The sequence below is a fragment of the Protopterus annectens genome, chromosome 4.part0 (assembly GCF_019279795.1).
Source record: "Protopterus annectens isolate FY-2018-M chromosome 4.part0, PAN1.0, whole genome shotgun sequence".
Classification (NCBI taxonomy): Eukaryota; Metazoa; Chordata; order Ceratodontiformes; family Protopteridae; genus Protopterus; species Protopterus annectens.
Genome location: NC_056733.1, coordinates 197,674,073 through 197,694,647, shown reverse-complemented (window position 1 = coordinate 197,694,647; position 20,575 = coordinate 197,674,073). Strand labels below are relative to the sequence as shown.

General features: G+C 41.9%; 1 protein-coding gene across 1 annotated transcript in view; it reads right to left on the bottom strand.

Annotated features, from left to right (window-relative positions):
* The window catches only part of P4HB (prolyl 4-hydroxylase subunit beta), a 366,012-nt gene that overhangs the window by 236,059 nt on the left and 109,378 nt on the right, over positions 1–20,575 (bottom strand). Inside the window, exons 5-6 of the mRNA XM_044068198.1 lie at positions 3,176–3,280; positions 2,310–2,435 (exon numbers count right to left, since the gene is read on the bottom strand). Coding sequence (XP_043924133.1) covers positions 2,310–2,435; positions 3,176–3,280 — 231 coding nt within the window. The remainder of the gene's footprint in view (positions 1–2,309; positions 2,436–3,175; positions 3,281–20,575) is intronic.

Genomic DNA, 20,575 nt, shown 5'->3' with positions numbered 1-20,575 from the left:
ACCTTCTCACTGCCAACAAAAAATAATCTTAAATACCATCCTCCTTAGAGTAGTCAATGAATATGGTGAGACTTTACAACCAGGACTAAAAGGCTGCCACAGACTCCTGGTTAAGGTAACATTTGCCACAGAAAATTTCTTGGTTGCTACAATCATATCAGTTTTTTTTTCCATTGGTGATATTTCTGAATGGAGATCTAGAAGAAGGCATCTCTCACCAGGCAAGTGGTCTTTCCTGACCACCCCAGAGATCTTCCTGGGATGTCTCCAGCAACTTACCTGGATGGTTCTCCCATGCCCACACTGAACACTGGAACAGCAGAAGAGAACGCATCAGATCCTCAATCCATATTGTCTGGCAAGGCTACAATACAGGGAGGCAGCCAGTTATATGAGGGGCCAGCGATTGCAGAAGAATTGACTGCAAAGGCTTGTGCTTAAACTGATTTTTCTTTTTAAGTGCACTGGTGGAAAAACAGCAGGACTGGGGTAAGCATCCTTGATATAGCTGGGGAAAAATAGTACAACTGCTGGTCAGATACCCTAGGAGTCAGAAGGAAAGCTGTAACTTGTTTCACAAACACAATCCTTCCCGAAGCTTCCAAACTCCTAACAGTTACAAAAGCAGAACACAATCAAATCCTGCAGAAACAGAATTGTACACCTTCGTAAACTGTTAGAAGTAATAGCAACTTAGTTCCAAAGTATGCACAGTCACCCGCCAAAATACAAATATTAAAATCTCCAACAGCTTAACAAATCACTGTAAAATAAGCACCTATAGCTTAAACCTACATACCTAGAAAGCAATTCCTAGACTAAAAGTGGCAACAAGCATGCCTACAGACGTTGCTGAAAAAGCTGTTTTTCCCTTAGAAAGTTTGTCAAAATTGCAGTTTATGGCAAAAATAAAAGGTACAAATGTGTGGAATGGCTCCCCCAAAAATAGCTTGTCTGACAAGAAGCTGTATGCCAACTGTTCCTGCTGAGCCTCCGAGATGCATCAGGTAGCAAGAAAGTACATAAGCTTTTTACAATGCCTGCCTGCATGCAATATACAATTCACACCCCTCATTCGAGAAAAGGTTCAGCCTATAGACACAGCCAGAGAAACTGCATGGAAGCTTCAGGAAGCTAGATGGTTGCTGCATCCTTGGCAGAAAACAGCCCAAAAGCTACTGCAGTGAAGAGAATAATTAATATTAACCATACACAGGAAACCACCCAACACAAAGCACTTTCCCAATTACCCTACCTGTCAGGAATGATCAGGACTTGGGTAGGATTGCACTCTTGTGGACGAAGGAACTCAGGAACCATTGATTGCACTAATCAACCTAGAGACCCATCTTACAGGTAGGTCATGGAAAATGGCCCGTCACTGCCTTAAGCACATTTAAATCTAGTCAAATCTACTGAAGAACCAAATTACTCCTACCAAAAGTTACAGCACTACATAAATTAAACAATGTGTGCGCGCGTATGCGGGTTTATGTCAACTCGCCAAAGGCAGTTTTGGCAAAAGAAAAAAAGAGTAAAACTATTTGCAAAAACTATCTTCAGAGAACAAACAGGAGGAATTTTTAGCGGGGAATAAGCCACCTTATACCCTTCAACCCCCCAACTTGCATATACCAGCTAGTGAAAGTTTTCATAAATGGGTGTTCACACTGTTGACATAAGAAACTACCTTTGCCGATTTGACACGTGTTCTTGGGGGTGGGGATAGGATACATTACACACAGAGTTACAGAGGGGAGGTGAAACCTGTAAAAGAATGATACCCTCGGACAGTGGCCAGAAACCAAATATGACTGATCAGACAGCTTTAGAAGTTAATACACTTTGTTGCCATACAAAAAAAGTGTGGCAATGTGGAGTGTACTGCAGCTGTTTCAGCTTCAGGACACTACTGAGGTAGCTGCTACTAATGCTCTAGTTAAATTAAATGAGGTCTTTCCATTTTGGAAAGAAACTAGGATACTCCCATTTACTACAAAAAGGTAGCAAAGTGACATTAAGATGGCACAGCTGCTTCATCTGGAAAGGAATTGTTACAGCTAGCTACAAAAAAAAGCAGCAGAGATCTATAATATATTACTAATAGAAGATTACAGATGGCCCAAATGTAGCAGAGGACACAAAACAAAGCCAAAAGGAGAAGTCCTCTATCTCTGCTACCCACAGGGTTCCATTTAAGGGATGCACCACCAGAAAAGAATGCACAGATATATCACTGCCTCCAGGACAAAATATATTTCACACCAAAGTAAAAGAAAAACAAAATCTCTGCCAATAGCAAAGCATACCTTCCCCCTGAAGTCTCCAGCAGCATTCCTGAAGTGATCCAGTTTGTCTTGATAATCAGTTGCAGACTTTGGTAAGAAAAGCAGAAGATGAGTCTTTGTTTCTCCTCCAAAAATCTTCGGTGCACTCTTAAAAAGAAAAGGAGAAAAAAATTAATACCAAAGCAACACTACAGTTATTCTAATGGTCTTAACATACCCTCCCATAAGCGCCACCATATTCAGGCCAGCCGGGCTTTTCCCAAGCCTCAAGAGCAATTCCTTCAGCTTACATGGGCAATACACCAGGGAAATACCAAATGCATTTCTGGGTACTGTCAATACATCACACAATACCAGCTTTAACTACTGCAGAGGCAGGTTACAGAAGCAGACTAGCAGAACTGCAGGTACTGCTGATAAGCACAGCTGACCTCAGTCATACAAACTACCACTGCAGCAGACACAGTAGACATACAAACAGGCTTACACAGAGGTAATAGTCCAACAGCTGATTGGTACAGCACATATATGTCTATTTTTGTGCGCTGTCTGGTATACACTGGTCAAGCAAACACTGACAACAGAAATACCAGACAGCACACAAAAATAGACATTCAAAACCAGCAGCACACAATGCAAATCAAGATAAAGTAGCACACAGCCCACACAGGCTTTCAGTTGTGAAACTGTTACAGCAGTTTACACAAAAGGTATCAAGTCAAGCAAACAATCCATACCCACTCAAAATACCAGTCAAATCCTGCACATACCTGACCTCCTCCACACAAACATAATTTGTGTAAAAACATACAAAAGTACAAACCCTGCACCTCAGCAAAAATGCAATTCACCAAATGTAACAAAAGTACCCATCCAAAGGAACTCACCTGCTCTGTGAACTCTATGACGAGGGGCAGCTGGTTACCCTTGACAAAGGTCAGCAGATTCTCTTTGGTCAGCTCACCATCAAACTTGCTCTGGCCTTCATCAAACTGGGGGGACAAAAAAAAGACAAAACTTTAGCTCTTTTGTTATGGGAATGCAGTTTGTTCCAGGTTACATCATTAAACAAAAACTGTAACCCATCGCTACTAGAGATCTGCAGTCTGTACAGTGATGAAAACTTAACAGTACTGTGGAGTACATTACAGCCGTACTATCCCTTAGAGCTTGTGCTTAAAGCACAAGCATTGCTACATACGCAGCAAGGACAAAGTTACACACTGGTTAACCTACTCAGCAGTCCAATTCAACTGCTGCAGGAAACTACACACAATAGTAAACTTTGTTATAAAACAAAAATGAGGAATAATCAAAGTAAAGTTACAAACTAAGAAATACATTAAAAGTAATGTAGGACAGAGAAAGTAATGCAAACAAATATACAAGTTCAATATTGCTAAATTGTTCTCATTTAATACAGCGCACAAGTAATACACGCATTTAGTATTTTGGTATGCATCAAAACTTAAGTTTCCTTACCAGGAAACTAGAAGGGAGCTTGGAAAACGTAAAAGTGCCTGCTTCATACACAGGAAAGCATTCTTTCTCCATCCATCTGGACTTTGCAATTTCAAAAGTGTTACAAAAACCACCCAGGACTGCAACAACCCATCCCCTTTTCAAAGTTACATAGTAGCAATTTTAACAAACCCTGGAATTTAAATGCAAGTCCTGGAAGAGAGAGACGTACTTCTTTCGGCTTTTCCTGGTTAGGGGTTGCCACAGCGGATCACCTGTCTGCTCATGATTGGCAGTGGAGTTTTACGGTATAGAGTTGCCAGCCCAGCACCCAGCCTTCAACAGAAGGCACAACCATTGTCTTACTAAACTACAGAAATTTTATCAATCACTTTAGTTCTCACAATTAAGAGAAAAATATTCAAAAGATGGCATTTCACTTTTTCAATAACCAGCTGTATACCCTTTTATATTACAGCTATCTTAAGTTCTCAACCAACTGAAAATCCTAGGAACCACTGCCCAACTACTACTTTTGCATTTTCCTGGTTAGGGGTTGCCACAGAGGATCACCAACTGAAAATCCAAGGAACCACTGCCCAACTACTACTTTTGCATTTTCCTGGTTAGGGGTTGCCACAGAGGATCACCTGTCTGCTCATGATTGGCAGTGGAGTTTTACTGCGTCGAGTTGCCAGCCCGGCACCCAACCTTCCACAGAAGGCACACATGCACGCACTCACACCTAGGGCCAATTTAGTGTCTCCAATCTACCTACACAGCATATCTTTGGGATGTGGGAGGAAACCGGAGCACCAGGAGAAAACCCACATGACCCCAGGGAGGACATGCAGGCTCTGCACAGAAGGCACCCTGGCAGAGGATCGAACCGGAGAACCTCTTGTTGTGAGGCGGCAACGCTAGCTATACAATATGGGAGAATGACTTATCGTCTACAGTCCCTTCAGCCCAAGCCATTTCTAATTTAAACAGCTTGGCACACCCACTTAAAATCACCCCAATTTTTAAGGCACAAGATTTATCCCTCCTTACAATTAGCTTTCCTTTTACCTCCATTCTTCAGTGTTTAAGGAAACCCCTCAAAACCACAAATGAATTTGAATGTTTTCTGCAAAATGTCAGTCAATAGGGCTTGACAAAGTGATCTTATTTTTCGTCAAGCCTCTCTCCCATAATCCATTTCAAGTCCGCTTTACAAGTGATAATAAACACAAGTAGTAATGGTGTATTCCCATTCCATTGACATATGATGGGATCAGTGGCAGTCACCGTCATCTTACATGCTGCCTGTAGCAGGACTATTTCCTGAAATGCCCTCATTTGTGCACATCTCAGGCCTTGTTTGATAGGTTTCTAAGGAAATACAGTTGCTAAATTGCAGGCCTTTGTTCAAAGTAGCTTTTTGTAATGTGTCATTTATGTACAAGACTTAGTAACCTGCAAAAAAATAAAAGCAAACTGGTGCAGAAGTAATTAGACAGTCAATAATGGAGGTGGGGCACTGAACTGGCACTTCCTAATGACACTGCCACGTGTTTCTTCAGTTACACCTGCTGACATCTGTGTGCCTCTAACACTGTCAGTTCATGTTTAGATCAAATTCCAAAACACTACATATACACGCTAAAGTTTTCATCTTAAAGCTTATCAATGCAGGTGTGTTGTGCATCTTCTGCCTCTTTTCAGGGCAGCTAGAAAGAGATTATATACTATTTTTAGTACCATAATTTTCATATTTTTCTAAATTTTCAGAGACAGAACTGCTTAGCCTTATATGACAGATAAGTGTTCAGTGCTAGATGAACAAACTGCTACTGATAATGCAAGCAGTTTAAGACATTGCACAATTAAGTCACAGCAAGTATTAAGTTTAATAAATATTTCAATGTAAAGACGTGTTTGTGCTGAGCAGCTTGCCTTTTATACTTTAATCTTTATAGTTAAGATATTAATATTTGATATCCAAAAGCATTAACTTGACCTTGTCAAAAAGCACCGTATACATCATTGTAAGCTGAAGTACAAACTTCCAGCGTTTCATTGAAGAGAATGAGTTAATAAAATGAAGCACACCTCAGGCAGTGTAAATGCTAAATCACAAGGGGAAAGTGAGTCAGAAGACCAAAAAAGATAATTAGCCACTGCAAACCACTGGACATCCTCCGATATGGAGCTCAAGCAAACTTCTTCTAGCAAACATCCTACAGCCTGCTAAGGTGCACAGGTCAGTTTGGAAACCAACAGTTACTGCAACAGACTTATTACAAGTACACCTTCCTGAAGCTTCTGTTTAAGGCATTATTGGAATAATTCGGCAATTTAAGCAAGACCAATATGACCATTTTAAAACAAAAAGCTACAGCAGTAGTGCTCTTGGTACACACAAGAGGAAATGCACTATTCTAATAGGTATGATGCTTTGTTGCTGATCTAGTTAATCAGTACCACACCCCTGAAGCAGCATGTGGTTGCTTTTGACAGGAATGATAATGACTGCACATTCCCAGATCCAGCAGTCAGAAATCTCCTTCACAGCTGCAGTCGAAGGAATCCTCTAGAAAAACCGCTGAAACCTGGGGGCCAGCATGACACAATCATGCAGCCTAGTCAGTTACTACAAGCAATGCATGACTCATGAACACAGAGCTACTTGATGAGACTACAACAGGGAGGAGATGAGCTCATCCAGTTACAGGCTAAGTAGAGTATTGCATGACACGCACTACGAAGCTTACTGGCAGTGACAGCAGAAAAAAATCATATGAACTGCTGCAATGTAATGCTCAGAGGCGTGTTGCTTGTTTTTGTTCATGAACGTATACAGAACGGTGCAAATTACACTACACTTCAGCATAACTATGTCCTTTTGCAAACATGACCCATTCCTAAAGTACTGCGCACAGATTATACAGAATTAAAAACAAAATATTGAAAACTGAACCTTGTATTTAGAACTGTCAAATTACTGAGCTCTACTTCAATGTAACTTTATGCAGACTTTAGTTACAGTCAATATGCTAAAATGTATTTTATCCATTTGTTCAGCACATGGTACTTTGCTATTAACACATCCTTGCGCCTCTTTCAGGTTAATGCTAACTTCTTGGGTTATGACTGCCTTTTACAATATGCAGGTCATCTGCACAACTACAGAACTAAAAATAATCACATACAGAAAAACAAAAATCACAGCAGCCCCAAATGCTGCCAAGACCAAAAAAATGAGATAAACGGCTATAATCCTTGACCTGGCCCAACCACAGCTCAAACAAAACTTCCTGGAAATTGAGAAAACAATGAAAATCTAACATACCAGTTACATGGATTAAACATTTCCGCTAGTTTGCTTAAAGGGAACTCCCAAAGCAGGTGCTGGATCAAGGTATCACCTATGTACAGGGGAAGGTCCCAAAGGCTGAGCTCTTAAAGGCATCAAAGGAGGCCTGGCTCCTAGAGACATAACCCAGCCAATGTTAGGCATAGGTATTAACTCAAGACAGTAACCAGGGCACAGTTGTAAGGAATGGAAATATTGCTGAGCAAGTTGTTGAAGCTGCCACACCTACAATTAAAGAACGTCTGCAACATCTGTCCATTGCTGGTAGTGTACATTCAAGGTGTGTAAGACAGATCAAGACAGACGATGGTGGTGGTGGTGGTGGTGGTGGTGGGGGGGGGTACAGCTAGCTTTGCTTCAGAACCAATGTTAAGATATGTAGGGACAGTTAGTGCTACATACCAAATTCCTGGGAAAGAGGAGGTACAGTTACTTAAATGACACACTGCAGCTGCACATGGAGTCGAGATGCCCACATCTGAAGTCCGACACTGGGAACCACCCAAACTACTCATCTTCTCCAGTACAACCCGATGAAGCTTTGCAGTTAAAGTGCACCTTACAAGATCTGAAAATTTCCAGCCTAATTCTATCCAGAGGATTCAGTTCAGCAGAAGACATAAATACTGCTAGGAACAAATCAGTGGCCAACATACTGGAGAGTAGAAATGAGCAGTCCATTCTGACAGTTAAACTTAGGAAGGATTAGGCAGTCCAACCTGGTGCATAATGGATACCCAGCTAAGGCCATAATGTTGTGCCTACCTATTGAGGAGTCTGTGCACACTACCTGTAATATGGAAGCATGTAGGAGTCATCTGGGTAGTATACATAGCTACGTGGGCAACAGCAGATAAAATCTTGGTGGCTATTTGAATGACATCCTCTTGTAACTGGCACATAACCCGACCAGTCCATTTGTAAACATTTGGCAACAGATGTCAAATAAGTGAGAAACACGTCTTACCTAGACAGTGTGTGTGTGTTAACGCAAAGTATATATTCTGATGGGATAAGACCGAATCAAAGACATACCCAGATAGATGCATCAGGAGCCCATTAAATCTTTGTTGTGCAAATATTAGTGCAGGTACATTGTAAATGCTCTACAGATAGTATAAAGTCCAAAATGCAAGCAAGAAAACAGAGAATGGCAGATATCATTCCATATTTCACTGTTGCACTACCCCTAGCAGAAGGGATCTCCTGTCAAGGACAGCTCAACATCTGGCCAGTATACCAAAGCCTGAAGTATTTACAGGCACCCTACTTCACACATGCACTCCCAGTGCAAGGCATAGGACATAAAGGGGGCAAGGACACACACCTTCTTTGCTGCCAGTCCAAATGCCATAATTGAACAGCTCTCTGAAAGCCTTACTTCTGTGCTGGTTAGAGAGGTTTCAGATAAGTGCCCTGTTGGTGTTTATCCCAACCTTACATTTCATTTAGGTTCATAGTTTGGTACTAGGCTATCAGCCCTACGGCCTATACAAGCCTAACCATAACAATTCCCTGGCTATTTCTTTCCACAGTATTTACTTCCCTGGACCCCTGTCTAGCAGGGTGACTGACGTGATCACCGGGGTGAATTTCCCATCTCCCATCCAATCAAGGTTCTTTTTGAAGAGGGCCAAAGAGGCACTCTACTCGACATGTATGGGCAGTCTTATTCCAGAGTCTGGAGTCTCTCTGGGTCAGGAACCTATCCCTCCAGCATGTTTTGCTCATTGTGATGACAAGGTTTAGATCCCTGGAGCGTGCGTCTGAGGGATTGGCTTTAAGTGTAGCATGTCCAACAGCTCTGGGCTCAACATGGCCTTGTATGTTAAGCAGACATTGCCTCCGAGTAGATGATGTGCAACAGAGTATAGGTGGAGTTTTTTTTTTTTTTTTTTTTTTAGACTGTCAGCATAGGGCATCTGCTTTAGGCCTGTGATTCTTTTAGTGAGGTATTTCTGCAGCCTTTCCAGTTGTTGCAGATATCTTGAGAGGTACAAAAACGGAGGCGTGGTATTCTATAAACGGGTCTCATGAGGGATGAGTATAGTGGGACAATGACCTCCATTTTACTGGATGACAGGCCCTTAGTGATGAGGTGTGCCACATAGGATTGCCTGACTGTTGCGACGATGTGGTTATCCAAGATGAGACCACTGTCCACCTGTGTCCCCAAGTCTCTCAGTCTGTGTTTAGTGTACTGCCACCTACAACCATTTTTTAATGTACTACCACCATTTGTGTTGGTTTCATGTCATCCACAAAGGGAAAAATGTCATTGTGAGATATTCCCCATAAAGGGCAGTTATGACCAATGTCCTCCATTTGGGTATTTCCCATGACTATATGCAGCGTTCCATCTACAAGCTCTTGTCCCAAAGACCCTACATAACCTCTCCTCCTTATCTATTCACTTTGAAAATCAACGTACGTTTTTTCCATCAAGGTGCTATGGAGGAGTCTTCCCATTCCAGCATCAGTCAAGAAGATAGGCCAAAAAAGTAGGTCCGATACAGCTACTGTCCAGACTCCCCCAGATGTCTTTCTAATCTAGGGAAAGCCTGCAGGATTGTCCAAAAGTTGCTTTAGTTTCCAAAGTCACGACCCCAGAAGCAGACATGGATCAGATTTCTCACATGTCCTCCAAGGCTTTACAAACATCTACTTCAGACACTGAGGGGGAACCACTGCTGATTATTACTCTAGAAACCGGTGAGAGCTCTGCAGGCCATCCTGTATCAACACTGCATTCCTCTGCTATGACCCTGGAAGCCAGCAGTGACTCTTCCTTTTGCATGCCCCGATGCTTTGCAAAAGTCTGTTCCAGACAGAGTGGGAGCCACAGTTTGTTATCTTAGACAGCCCTAGAAGGATTCTGCAGATTCTGGTCAAGGAATAGGTACTGGGTACTCAATCTCATCAGGGGTTGGAGCCTTCTGTGCCTGCTAGGGCTGACGTCCTTAAAGAAAAAGCAGACCACCAAACATGCTTCTGTTCTTCAAAGAACCCTCAGAGGAAATGTCAGCAATTTACTCGGGGCCTGTTTAATGCCTTAATGCCCCTGAAGCTTCCCCCATGGCATTTCTGTACCTACTCCATTTTGGACTTCTACTCCTTAAAGGGCATCTGACAAGCGGGTCTTTGGCTCACTATTCTCAAATGCCTTCTCCCTTGGCTTATGGCTCTAATGAAGAGGAATGCATTAGCCCAGAGTCTCCTCTGGAGAGGTATTTTAGGAACACAGTAGCCAGGATGGAGTAGCCAGGATGGAGTATTTAAGTGAGATTCTTTTAAGGTGTCCGTTATCCAGAAGAGGATTGCTTTTTGAAGCTCCTAAACCTTCGGCAGTACTCTGTGTTGGCTATTTTGGACACTTATTGCTAAATGTTCCATTCCTGTTTTATTCCTGTTTAAAAGATCCTTCTGCTGATCCTGCTGTGGTGTCAGCTGCCTCTGATAAGCCTAAGCTTTTGCCCTCTACCAAGCTCCTGCCTTCAGGTAAGGATGGTAGGGCCATTATCAGGACTGGAAAAGTCTACCAGTGATGGCAGTCCTATGACATGCATATCAAAGGTGACACACCAGAACATTTTGGGTGAAAGAGTTCGCTAACACCCAAGTTACCAATAGGTTCACAGGTAGGTACTAGGCTATCGGCCCTGGGGCCTATACAACCCCAGCCAAAAAGGTACCCCGGCTTTTGCCACCCAAGAAAATTATTTTCCTGTGCCACTGTCTAGCGGAGCCACAGAGGTGATCCCCGGGGTGAATTTCCTATTTCCCATCCAATCATCAAGATTTTTCTTGAAGAGTGCTAATGAGGAGCTTTGTTTGATATAGATAGGTAGTTTATTCCAGAGTATGAGAAGTCTCTGGGACAGGAATGTATCCCTCCGGCATGTTCTGTTTATTGTGGTGACAATGTTTAGATCCCTAGAGCGTGCATCTCAGAGGGACTGGGATTTTTTTTTTTTTTTTTTTTTTAAGTGGAGCATGTCCAACAGCTCTGGGTTGCTTGTGTGAAGTGCACTGAATTTTGTGCCAGGAGCCAGTTCAACACTGTTGCAGATGTAAGGAAGTTATTAACCTCAAAGACCATTTCGGTATACTTTCTCGATAGAGTCTGCAAAGGGCAGTGCTGACACTACAGAAACCACGAACACAAAACAAAGGGCAAGCAGTCAGCATTTCTAGGAGTTTGCTGTTTTACATTCCTACTTTCAACTGTCCCTCTTAATCCCTCCTAAAACTGGCAACTTTTAGACTAATTTTACTTCAGAAAATTTATATTAATTCACATTCATTTTTTTCTGTCTGTCTCAAATTAATAGGGTTAGTAGTTTAACTGTCCATTTCTCCTATTTCTATAAATGTCCCAATTCTGTTGAGAATTATCCCCGATAAATAAAACAGGATGGCTGTCAATACATTTTATTTTTGTTTGGGGGTGGGAGTGATGCACAAGAGTCAAGTTAGGCATTTTCCGAATTTTTGACACGCTGAACCCAAAAGGGCAAGTCATCACTGGTCTATACTACTGTCACCTTGGCCTTAAGGTAATTATCACACCCACATGGCCAGATATGCTTTGACCATAACAGCCCAGGCTTTGAAGGCCATTTCTTTCAGAATCAGGGAGGTCAAAAGTGCTCTATTTTGGGCTCCAACTCTCAGGTGGCTTACTACTCTATCAAATACAGCCATGATGCAGCAACTTTGGAAGAGGCATCAGCAGCATTTGTCTATTATGAGGTGTTATTCTTGGCTTCATCTGCAATCATTACCCAAGTACATTAAGGCCAAACTGGTGGATGCTCTTTTGGACAATAAACATCTCCGCTGCAGCAGCAGCTATCTCAGAGAGATTTTTTTTTTAAGTCTCTTCAGAAGAGAGGTAAAGTCTTGCAGGACCTTAAACATTTGTCTTCCCATTACCAAAGTTCCATAGGTCTGCTACTAGGTCTGCTTTTGTACACAGACACCAGTGTCGGGCCACTAAAGGCAGAAGGGTGGCAAGACAGCGCCTCCAGAGTCTTCCCAGGCTCCCCTGTCTGCAGCCATCTATTTAGGAAAATTATTTCTACTAGAGGGGCTAAACTTAATTATATGAAGATGTAAACAGTTTTGTGCATGTGTATTACAGGATGTGTTCAGTATTTTGTTTGAAGGTTTTCATTCAAATAAAATAAGTCTTGTAAAATGTGACATAGGTTCAAATGGAGATTAAAAGAAGCCACCGAATAAAAGATAAACCTGCTAAACATTGGTGGGTGCATGTACTACAAAAACTAGAAGTCAACATTAAAGCTGTCATAGTACTGGGAACAACCACCTATCACAAGGGCAACACATTCCATATCAGACTGGAATGCGAATGGGATCAAAGGTGCTGACAAAAAAGAAAGAACACTGAATTATACTGAAAAATGCAGGATGCAAATAGTAATACTACAGAAGACATTTGGAAACTAGTGAGCATGTGAATTTAACAAAAAAGGAAGTAAGGATAGATAGTACTTGTACCTCTGTCAGAGCTCCTCTGGCAATTTCATTGGGGGGAGGGGGCAGACAGATTTGTGTTAGTAAGGAGCTTCTGGCAAGGGAAGAGCATTATGCTGGCATAAATTTACATTCCACCTAAAACTACGACAAAAGTTTGGGGAGAAATCGGCAAACAATATTATTTATAGGTGGGAATTAGAAGTATGATTTTTAACGGTGAGGATATATCAGGGAGCACAGGAGGGAACACACAGCAGTAGTGGGCAGATTTCTAAAGAAATTTATGAAATTATTTTGCATGAAAATATGAATTCAGTAGTAGAACTGAGATTTTACCTAACTAGAGTAGAGAAAATATTTCACAGGAACATATGCACCTCATTGGGTGCCTTGACACTTCCCCACCTACTTGTTAAAGTAATGGAAATTTGGGAGCTATTGGCAGAAGACAAATACTTCAGAAATTATAGCTAGCAAGTTGGACAAATTAAATTGGAGTTTAAAAAAAAGGGTAGAAATAAAAAAAAGATGCAGTTAAGAAGCAACAAAACTTAAAAAGGCTGACAAAGGTTACATCACTGCAGAATAAGGGAATCTCTTAGAACAAGAGGCACAACTGCAGAATACCACATACAAAATAAGCAAGTACCTGGAAATATGAAAAGTATCCAGAAATACTGCAGTTTTTTACAGAGAACTTAGGAACTCAAACTTCTGGCACAATGACTTGTGCAAAGATTGTTGCCAAACTAAGGGAGCCTAAAACAAGATAGATAACCAGAGATCCTTTAGAGGTATTAGAGATATTTCAGAAATTTGTATAAAGCTGAGAAGTGGGGAATCAAGAAAGTACAAGTGTAAATATTTATGGAAGACTTAAAATATATGCCAAGGTCAGAGATAGTTGAGGCTCAATTAGTTAAGATAGGAGCAGAGAAAAACAGTGATGCGGGAAAGTCTCCAGGAACAGATGGTCTGGAAGCCAGGAGAGAAGAACGTGAAACATCTGGAAGGCTTTAACAATATTTTAAAAGGAGGGGCATTACAAACATCCTGGATTAACAGCTGTGGCGGCTGCAATACCCAAGACAGTAAATCCATACCGGTCCATTTCAATTTTAAACCATGATTATAAAATGCTCATGTCTATAAAGGCTAAAAATGCTCATTTCTACAGCTATTAAAGGAAAAAAATAGCAAATGTGTATCGATAGGTATGGGATCACCAATGTGGTTCTGTGGAGGGGGGGGGGGGGGCAAGCATTTGACAACATTAATAGAACAAGGATGATCCAGAGGGAAGCAGAATTTAAGAAAATACTACTGCTGTTGGTGAGTCTTCATTCAGAGAAAGCATCTGACCGAGTAAGCTGGGATTTTAAGTAGGGTAATGGAAGCATTTGCATTTCCTGATATAGATAGTGAACATATTTGAGGGATCAGAGGCAAAACTCAAAAGTGGTAGGTTCCTTTCTGATAAGGTGTCTGAACAGAAGATCCAGGCAGAGGTGTTCTCTTTTTTCCTTTGTTTTCTATGTTATTTGGAAGCAGTGGCAAAGAAAATAGGGACTCAGAAATTCAAAGATATAATTGGTATGGTAATCGAGAAAAAGCCGGCTTTAAAGATGGCATTATTTTGTACCAGATAAACCAGAAAAGGAAAAGCCAGTGTTGTAGAACATTCTGAAGTGTTTCTAGTTCTCAGGAAGTGTATAGGGACATGGAAGTATTTTGGAATATGGATTAAAAAGGATTCTGTTATGGCAGCTAAGGATATGTGGGAAGAGACAAAAGATAATACAAAAATAGAGAAAACTGGATGCTCGTGTCTATGGATATGGATAGCAAGATGCAAGCAGTAGACCTGTTTAGTCCTTTTAGTTCTATACACAGCCAGGCACATTTTTATAAAACCAGAGAAGTTGTGGACAGCAGAGATGAAGGATTTTATCTGGAAGGAAGACTGCAAGCATCAAGTGGGATATGCTGATCCAACAGAAGGAGGTGGTTTAGGATCACTTGAAGGTTTTTTTTTTTTTTTTTGACAACATAGTCAAGGCTCTTATACATAATAGAAGCAGAAAGCTACAATTCACATTGGAAATGGATGCTGAAGTGAGAGGAAATTCAATAAATAAGTAAAGACTGGGATTTTGGATGAATTTCCTTAACAGTTACAGAATATTACACAATGTAGCAGAAGTATTCTAATCCGTAAACTGACAAGGGAATGGAGGAAGGAGATTCTACAAATAGGGGTACAGAAAATAGGCAAGAGGAGGCTGGAACTTACTGGATGAAAGTGACAAAGGAACGAACAGGGAAAGGTAATATAATGGGAAGAGGCCAAGAAGAAATTGACTGCAAACTAGAGACATCAATCTGACAGGGAAGGCAAACTTGAGTACAGGCAAAGAAAAAGGGAGAGGAATCCTAAGTGAAAGACCTGCACTGGTAGAGTTTAGTTTAATTTAGAACAGAATCTGCTTGTACGGCATATAAAATACTGCAAAATAACTACAGGAATCCGAGAAAGTTAGTTTTGGCACAAGTATTTTTATATTCCAGACTCCAAATTTTTCCTCTGGTAGATGGCAAATGGTGATGGTGCGACTGGAGAGAGGTCAACTGGGAAGTACAGTTGTGCAGTAGTCTTCACCTTAGTGAGCTCCTGCCAAAGGACAGCCCAACACCCAGCCATTGTACAAAAGCCTTTAGATCTTGTACGAATCATACATCACACATGTTCCCCATTCAGGACGCATGGCATAAAGGTGACGTATGGAGGCAGTTACCCAGCACTGAACTGCCCCAGTACAGAACAGTCTACACAGGAGAGAAAAAAAAAAAAAAATATATATATATATATATATATATATATATATATATATATATATATATATATATATATATATATGCACATCCAGAAGGATAAAATGCAGATGGAAAAAGGAGACACTCAGCAAGGAGGAAAACCAAAAAAGCCCAAAAGAAAAATGGAGAATGGAAGGAGGTAGTGAATATTGCAACAGTGAAGAGAAGAACATCCACTGTTGAATTAAGATTTTACACAACTGTACTATGTTCTTTTATCACTGTTGCAGTGTTCTTCACTGTATAGAGACTATAGAAACTGAAGAGGACTGGGAGGTGGAAGGAGCCCTCAACAAACCCATGAAGAATGGCTCTAGCAAAACTTGCTCCAGCCCTAGAAACCATATCCAATTTATAATGCATAGAAAAAGTTATGCACTGAAGACCAACTAGCAGCTTCAAGTCTTGAACTTGTGTCCAACCCCCAAGCACCAGATGAGGAAACTGACCTAGTGGAATGAACTCATGGAAGCAGATAGAAATTTGACATGAAAAGAACAGCAAAAATAAATTGCCTTAGATATGCAGGAGGAGATGGTTTGCTTAGAAAACAGCCAAACCCAAAGTCCTGGGACAAAAGGAAATAAAAATGGTAAGACTTATGAAAGGCCTTAGTTTTATCCAAGCAAAACCCGAGCGGTGTATGCAAATTCTAGGTATGGTGGACCCACTCACCAGTAGAAAGAGAAGGGAAAAAAAAAGGGAGTTGTACTGCCTGAAGACAACTTATTAACCACCTTGGGTGTAAAAGCAATAGTACAAAGGAACACCCTACACCGATAAGAGGAATGACCCACAAGTCTGAAGCTCAAACCCTCCAAGCAGAATAGCAAGCAATAAGGCAGTCGTCCAGGTACAATGTTGCAGATAAACTGAACCTGCAGGCTCAAAAATGAGCCTGGGTTATTTTCTCTAAACAAAATTAAGGTCCAAGGACGAAGCATAGGCTTCCTTGGGTAGCCCAAGATGCAGGATGCTTAAAAAAAATTTCCTCAGACAGGAGCCCTAGGAGGATGGACAGACAGGCAGAAATGATTGACAATAGTCCTTTACAGAAGAACAGGCCAAGCCAGACTGGAGCAAGTCTCACACAGAACCAAAAGGGCCCCCAGCTGAAAAAAAAAGGGTCCTGGTAAAGCGCATGGCACAAGACAGAAAATGATTACAGGTTTTGTCTCCTGCAAAGCCTGGAGCACATCCTCAGAAAAGAGGTGCCTAAAAGGGATCAAAACACCATCAACTACAGTGTCTGTTGAAGAGTGGACAAGTGAAGATGGATTAGTGACCCCTTGTCCTGTATGAGGAGATCCAACTGATAAGGTAACTTGAGGCAACTGCCACTGGCCAGATGCACTAAGAGTGGGCAACCAGTGCAGTCTTGGCCAAAGGGAGTCCCTAGCAAGATTTTGAAGAATCCAGTTGAATCTTCTGCAGGACTCCTGAAAGTGAAGGGAGGGAAAGGAAACCTTAGAGAAACATCCTTTCCAAGTGGAAGAAAGGGAGTCAGTCTTCCACACCAGATGGCATGGTACTGTGGAACAGTAAAGAGGGAAGCTGCCTGTTCAGAGAGGAGGCAAACAGAGCTAACACAGGAATACCCCACCGATGGACTATGTCCAGAAATAAGTCTCTGCGAAGTATCCATTTGTGAGCCTGTGTTTCGGAGATGCTCAAAGCATCTGTTACTAGCCTGAGCTCTGAAGGAATGTACACCGTCTGAAGAGTTAACTGGTAACAGACAGATCTCCAGGCCTGATGAGCCAGCCTGGAAAGGTAATACTTTGTCCCCCCCTGCTTAACATACCACATTACTGTGGTGCTGTCCATACAAACCTTTAGGACAGCCTGGAGAGTACATGGGGTGAAAATCCCGAAAGGCCAGAATCAGGGCTCTCATCTCTTTGATGCGGATATGGTCTGGCGTTTGAAATCCAGATGGTGGCGATACTTACGCCAAACTGACCAGAGTTACCACTGAAGCTTCTGCATATGCAGTCTGGCAAAAGGAAGCACTTTAATAAAAGAAGCCACGAATCCCAGGACTCGAAGAAACTCTCTAGCTGTAATAGCAGGCAGAGGAATAGCAGACTGAAAGAAAGCGGTTAAGGGACAGAACTTTGAGGATGAAGCAGCCTACACTGGCATTGTCTGAATCGTTCAACCTGGATACACATGATCTTGAGGGGGAAATCGGGACAGATTTTGAAAGTGGATAGTGAACCCCAAAACTATGGAGAGATATGCTGAACTCAAGATCCTGTAACATGCAACTGAAGATCCTGTAACATGCAACTGGGAGAAGGTGCCTGAAGCAACAGTTTGCTTAGATAAGGAAAAGTCTGAATGCCTTGGAGCCTGCTAAAGGCAATCACAGGAGCTAGGCATCTTGTGAATAACTTTGGGGCAGAGCAGTACAGAGGCCAAGGGGCAAAACAGAGAAATGAAAATAAGAACAGAGAAACAAAAACGTATTCCTAATCACCCTCTCTTCAGGAAGGTAAGCATCCTTCAGATTCAAGGACACCAGAAAAGCCTGGTGTAGTGAGAAAAAAAAAAACCGGGTTTGACGAGTAAGCATCTGTAGGGAAAGAATCTTGAGAATGGTGTTGGGCAAGGAAAGATCTAGAATAGGCCTCCAAGTACCCAGGAATATTCTGGAGTAAAATCTCTTTCCTACCAGGTACAACATTGACCCAAGGACCTCTGAGAAATGAGGAAGTTGTTAAAGGAAGTTGGGGAATCTTTTCTTAAAAACAAAAAGAACTTTTATAACATGAAATTAACCAGACTGATGACAGAACCCAGGAATCAGAGGTGATGATATGCCAGTTTGGAAGACAGAGGGACAGCCAAAGGGGAAATGACTTGAGGGACTGGGCAGCCAAGAAGTCAGACAAGCAGGCTTGTCAGAATTGTCAAGATAAAGGAGGCTTGTAGGGCATTGAAGCCTGAGAATATTTAGCAGTAGGACCTCATCTACCACTCTTCCTAGCTTTTATGGCCCGATGAGGCTGCCTGAAAAAAGCAGACCTAGTAGAATAACTCTTCTGGAACGAGACAAAAATAGATCCTGCAAAGAAATACCTTTTTCTTTAACATAGCAGCAGTCCCAAAAGATTATTATTATGCAAAGGAGCATCCAGCAACTTGCCCTTAACGTCCTCAGGTAAAGACTACAGACGAAGCCAAGTGTAGCACCTCATGGCAAACCCAAAAGCAGCAGCAGCATCAGCTCTGCAATAAGAATCAGCAGCATCACAGCTGCACCTGGTAGAGTGGCAAACCACTTACCCCAGATAAAGCGGATTACTTACCTTCAGAATAAGGGAGATCAGAAATAACCTGACAAGTCTGGGAAATAAAGGCCACAGCATATCTGGGAATGGGTTCCTATTAAAATGCTTGAAGATGCATTCTTTTAAATGCGTCTAGATCGAACTTGAAAGCACAAAAAGGCAAAATAGCAAAATTGCATATAAGCGAATTCTTACCTTGGGAAATAAATCACTTGGCCGCTTCAATTACGTTGCCGTTTTCATGACTGTAGAGCGATCTTGGAGTTGATATATTTAAGTAGTGGGGGGGGGGCAAAGCCCCCCCCCACTTTAATGTTTTAAAAAGTTTTGTTTTATTTTGTGGAACAGTGACCCCCCCCCCCCCAGGGGGGGGGATTGCTGTTCTAAGTGTTCGAGATTGTAAGCTTTCGCTTACATGGGTTCGATAAATAATTCACTAAGGTGTTCGATGATTTAACATAGATCCTCTGGGTATATGGTTCTGGTAATTAAAATGGCCCAAAATCCCAAAGTAGCAGTGTAAACCTTACCAATATTCCCCATTGCCCCACTATCCTTACCTGAAGGCAGAAGCTTGAAAAGATGGAAAAAGCTTAGGATAGTCGGAGCTGACAGACACCACAGCATTTTCAGCAGGATAAAAGTTAACAACCCTCAGGAACCTTATAGAACCTGTCAGTTTCTCTGGGGAAGGATCAGAAGACTTGGAAGCAGCTATAAAACGTGTTTAACAAAAGCAGCTTAAACACTAGAAGCACTACAGAAGGTTTTAGAAGTGTCTACCTATCAGACACTCTAGAAAAATCCTACTTAAAAGTATTCCATCACTCTTGCTACTGTATCCTGAAAAGACAATTCCTCAAAAGGAGACCAAGGACTAAAGGAGTCCTCTTAAAATCAAAGCCACAAGCCAAAGACGAATGCATCTGGGAAAAAAGACGGACAAGGACTCTTCAGATGACACTGAATCCTCATCTAAGAAATCAGGACCTCAAGGCCACTTAGAAAGTGTTGAAGTCCAAGACAGGGAAAAAACTCGAAGAGGTTTCGGGGCCATTAAGGCATTAAACAAGCCCTGGAAAAACTTCCTGACATTCCACTTTAAGGAGCGTTAGGGTGCACAGAAGTATGCTTAGCCATCTACTTTTTCTTGGTAGGGACATCAGCCCTAACAAACACTGAAGGTTCTGAACCCTGACAGGGTTCAATAAGAGTACCCAAACATCTTCCATGACCAGAATCTACAGAATTCTTCTAGGGCCTTCTGAAACGATCAACCGCAGTTCCCCCTTAATGTCCAGAGCAGATGCCTTTAAAGCCTCAAGAGGACATGAGAGGGGAAGAATCTATATCAGCCTCAGACAGGGTCACGGCAGAGGAATACAGAGGAGAAACCAGATGGCCTAGAGAGCCATCACCTGCTTCTACAGGCATGTCTGGCAGAGACTGAAGAGGCAAAGAATCCAGACGAGATTTCTTAACCTCCTTACCTGATGGTACTTCAGGGTTGACTGAATCTGCAGCTTTTCCCTGGGCTAACAGTTTAAGCCTCTGGGTTCTCTAACCAGCCAGGGAAGACCACCAGCTTCTTAAAAAAAAAAAAAAAAAAAAAAAGTCTTAGGCACAAACTCCTTACAAATACTACAGGATGCAAGATTGTGGGAAGCACTAAAGGCAAAAGAAAAAGACCACTTGTGATGATCCTAATGAGGAACCTGCCTCCCACATGGACATCTTCCCCTCTTGTATGACATGAACTTTAGGTAGCCAAAAGAGAACAAGACCAAGAGAAAGGA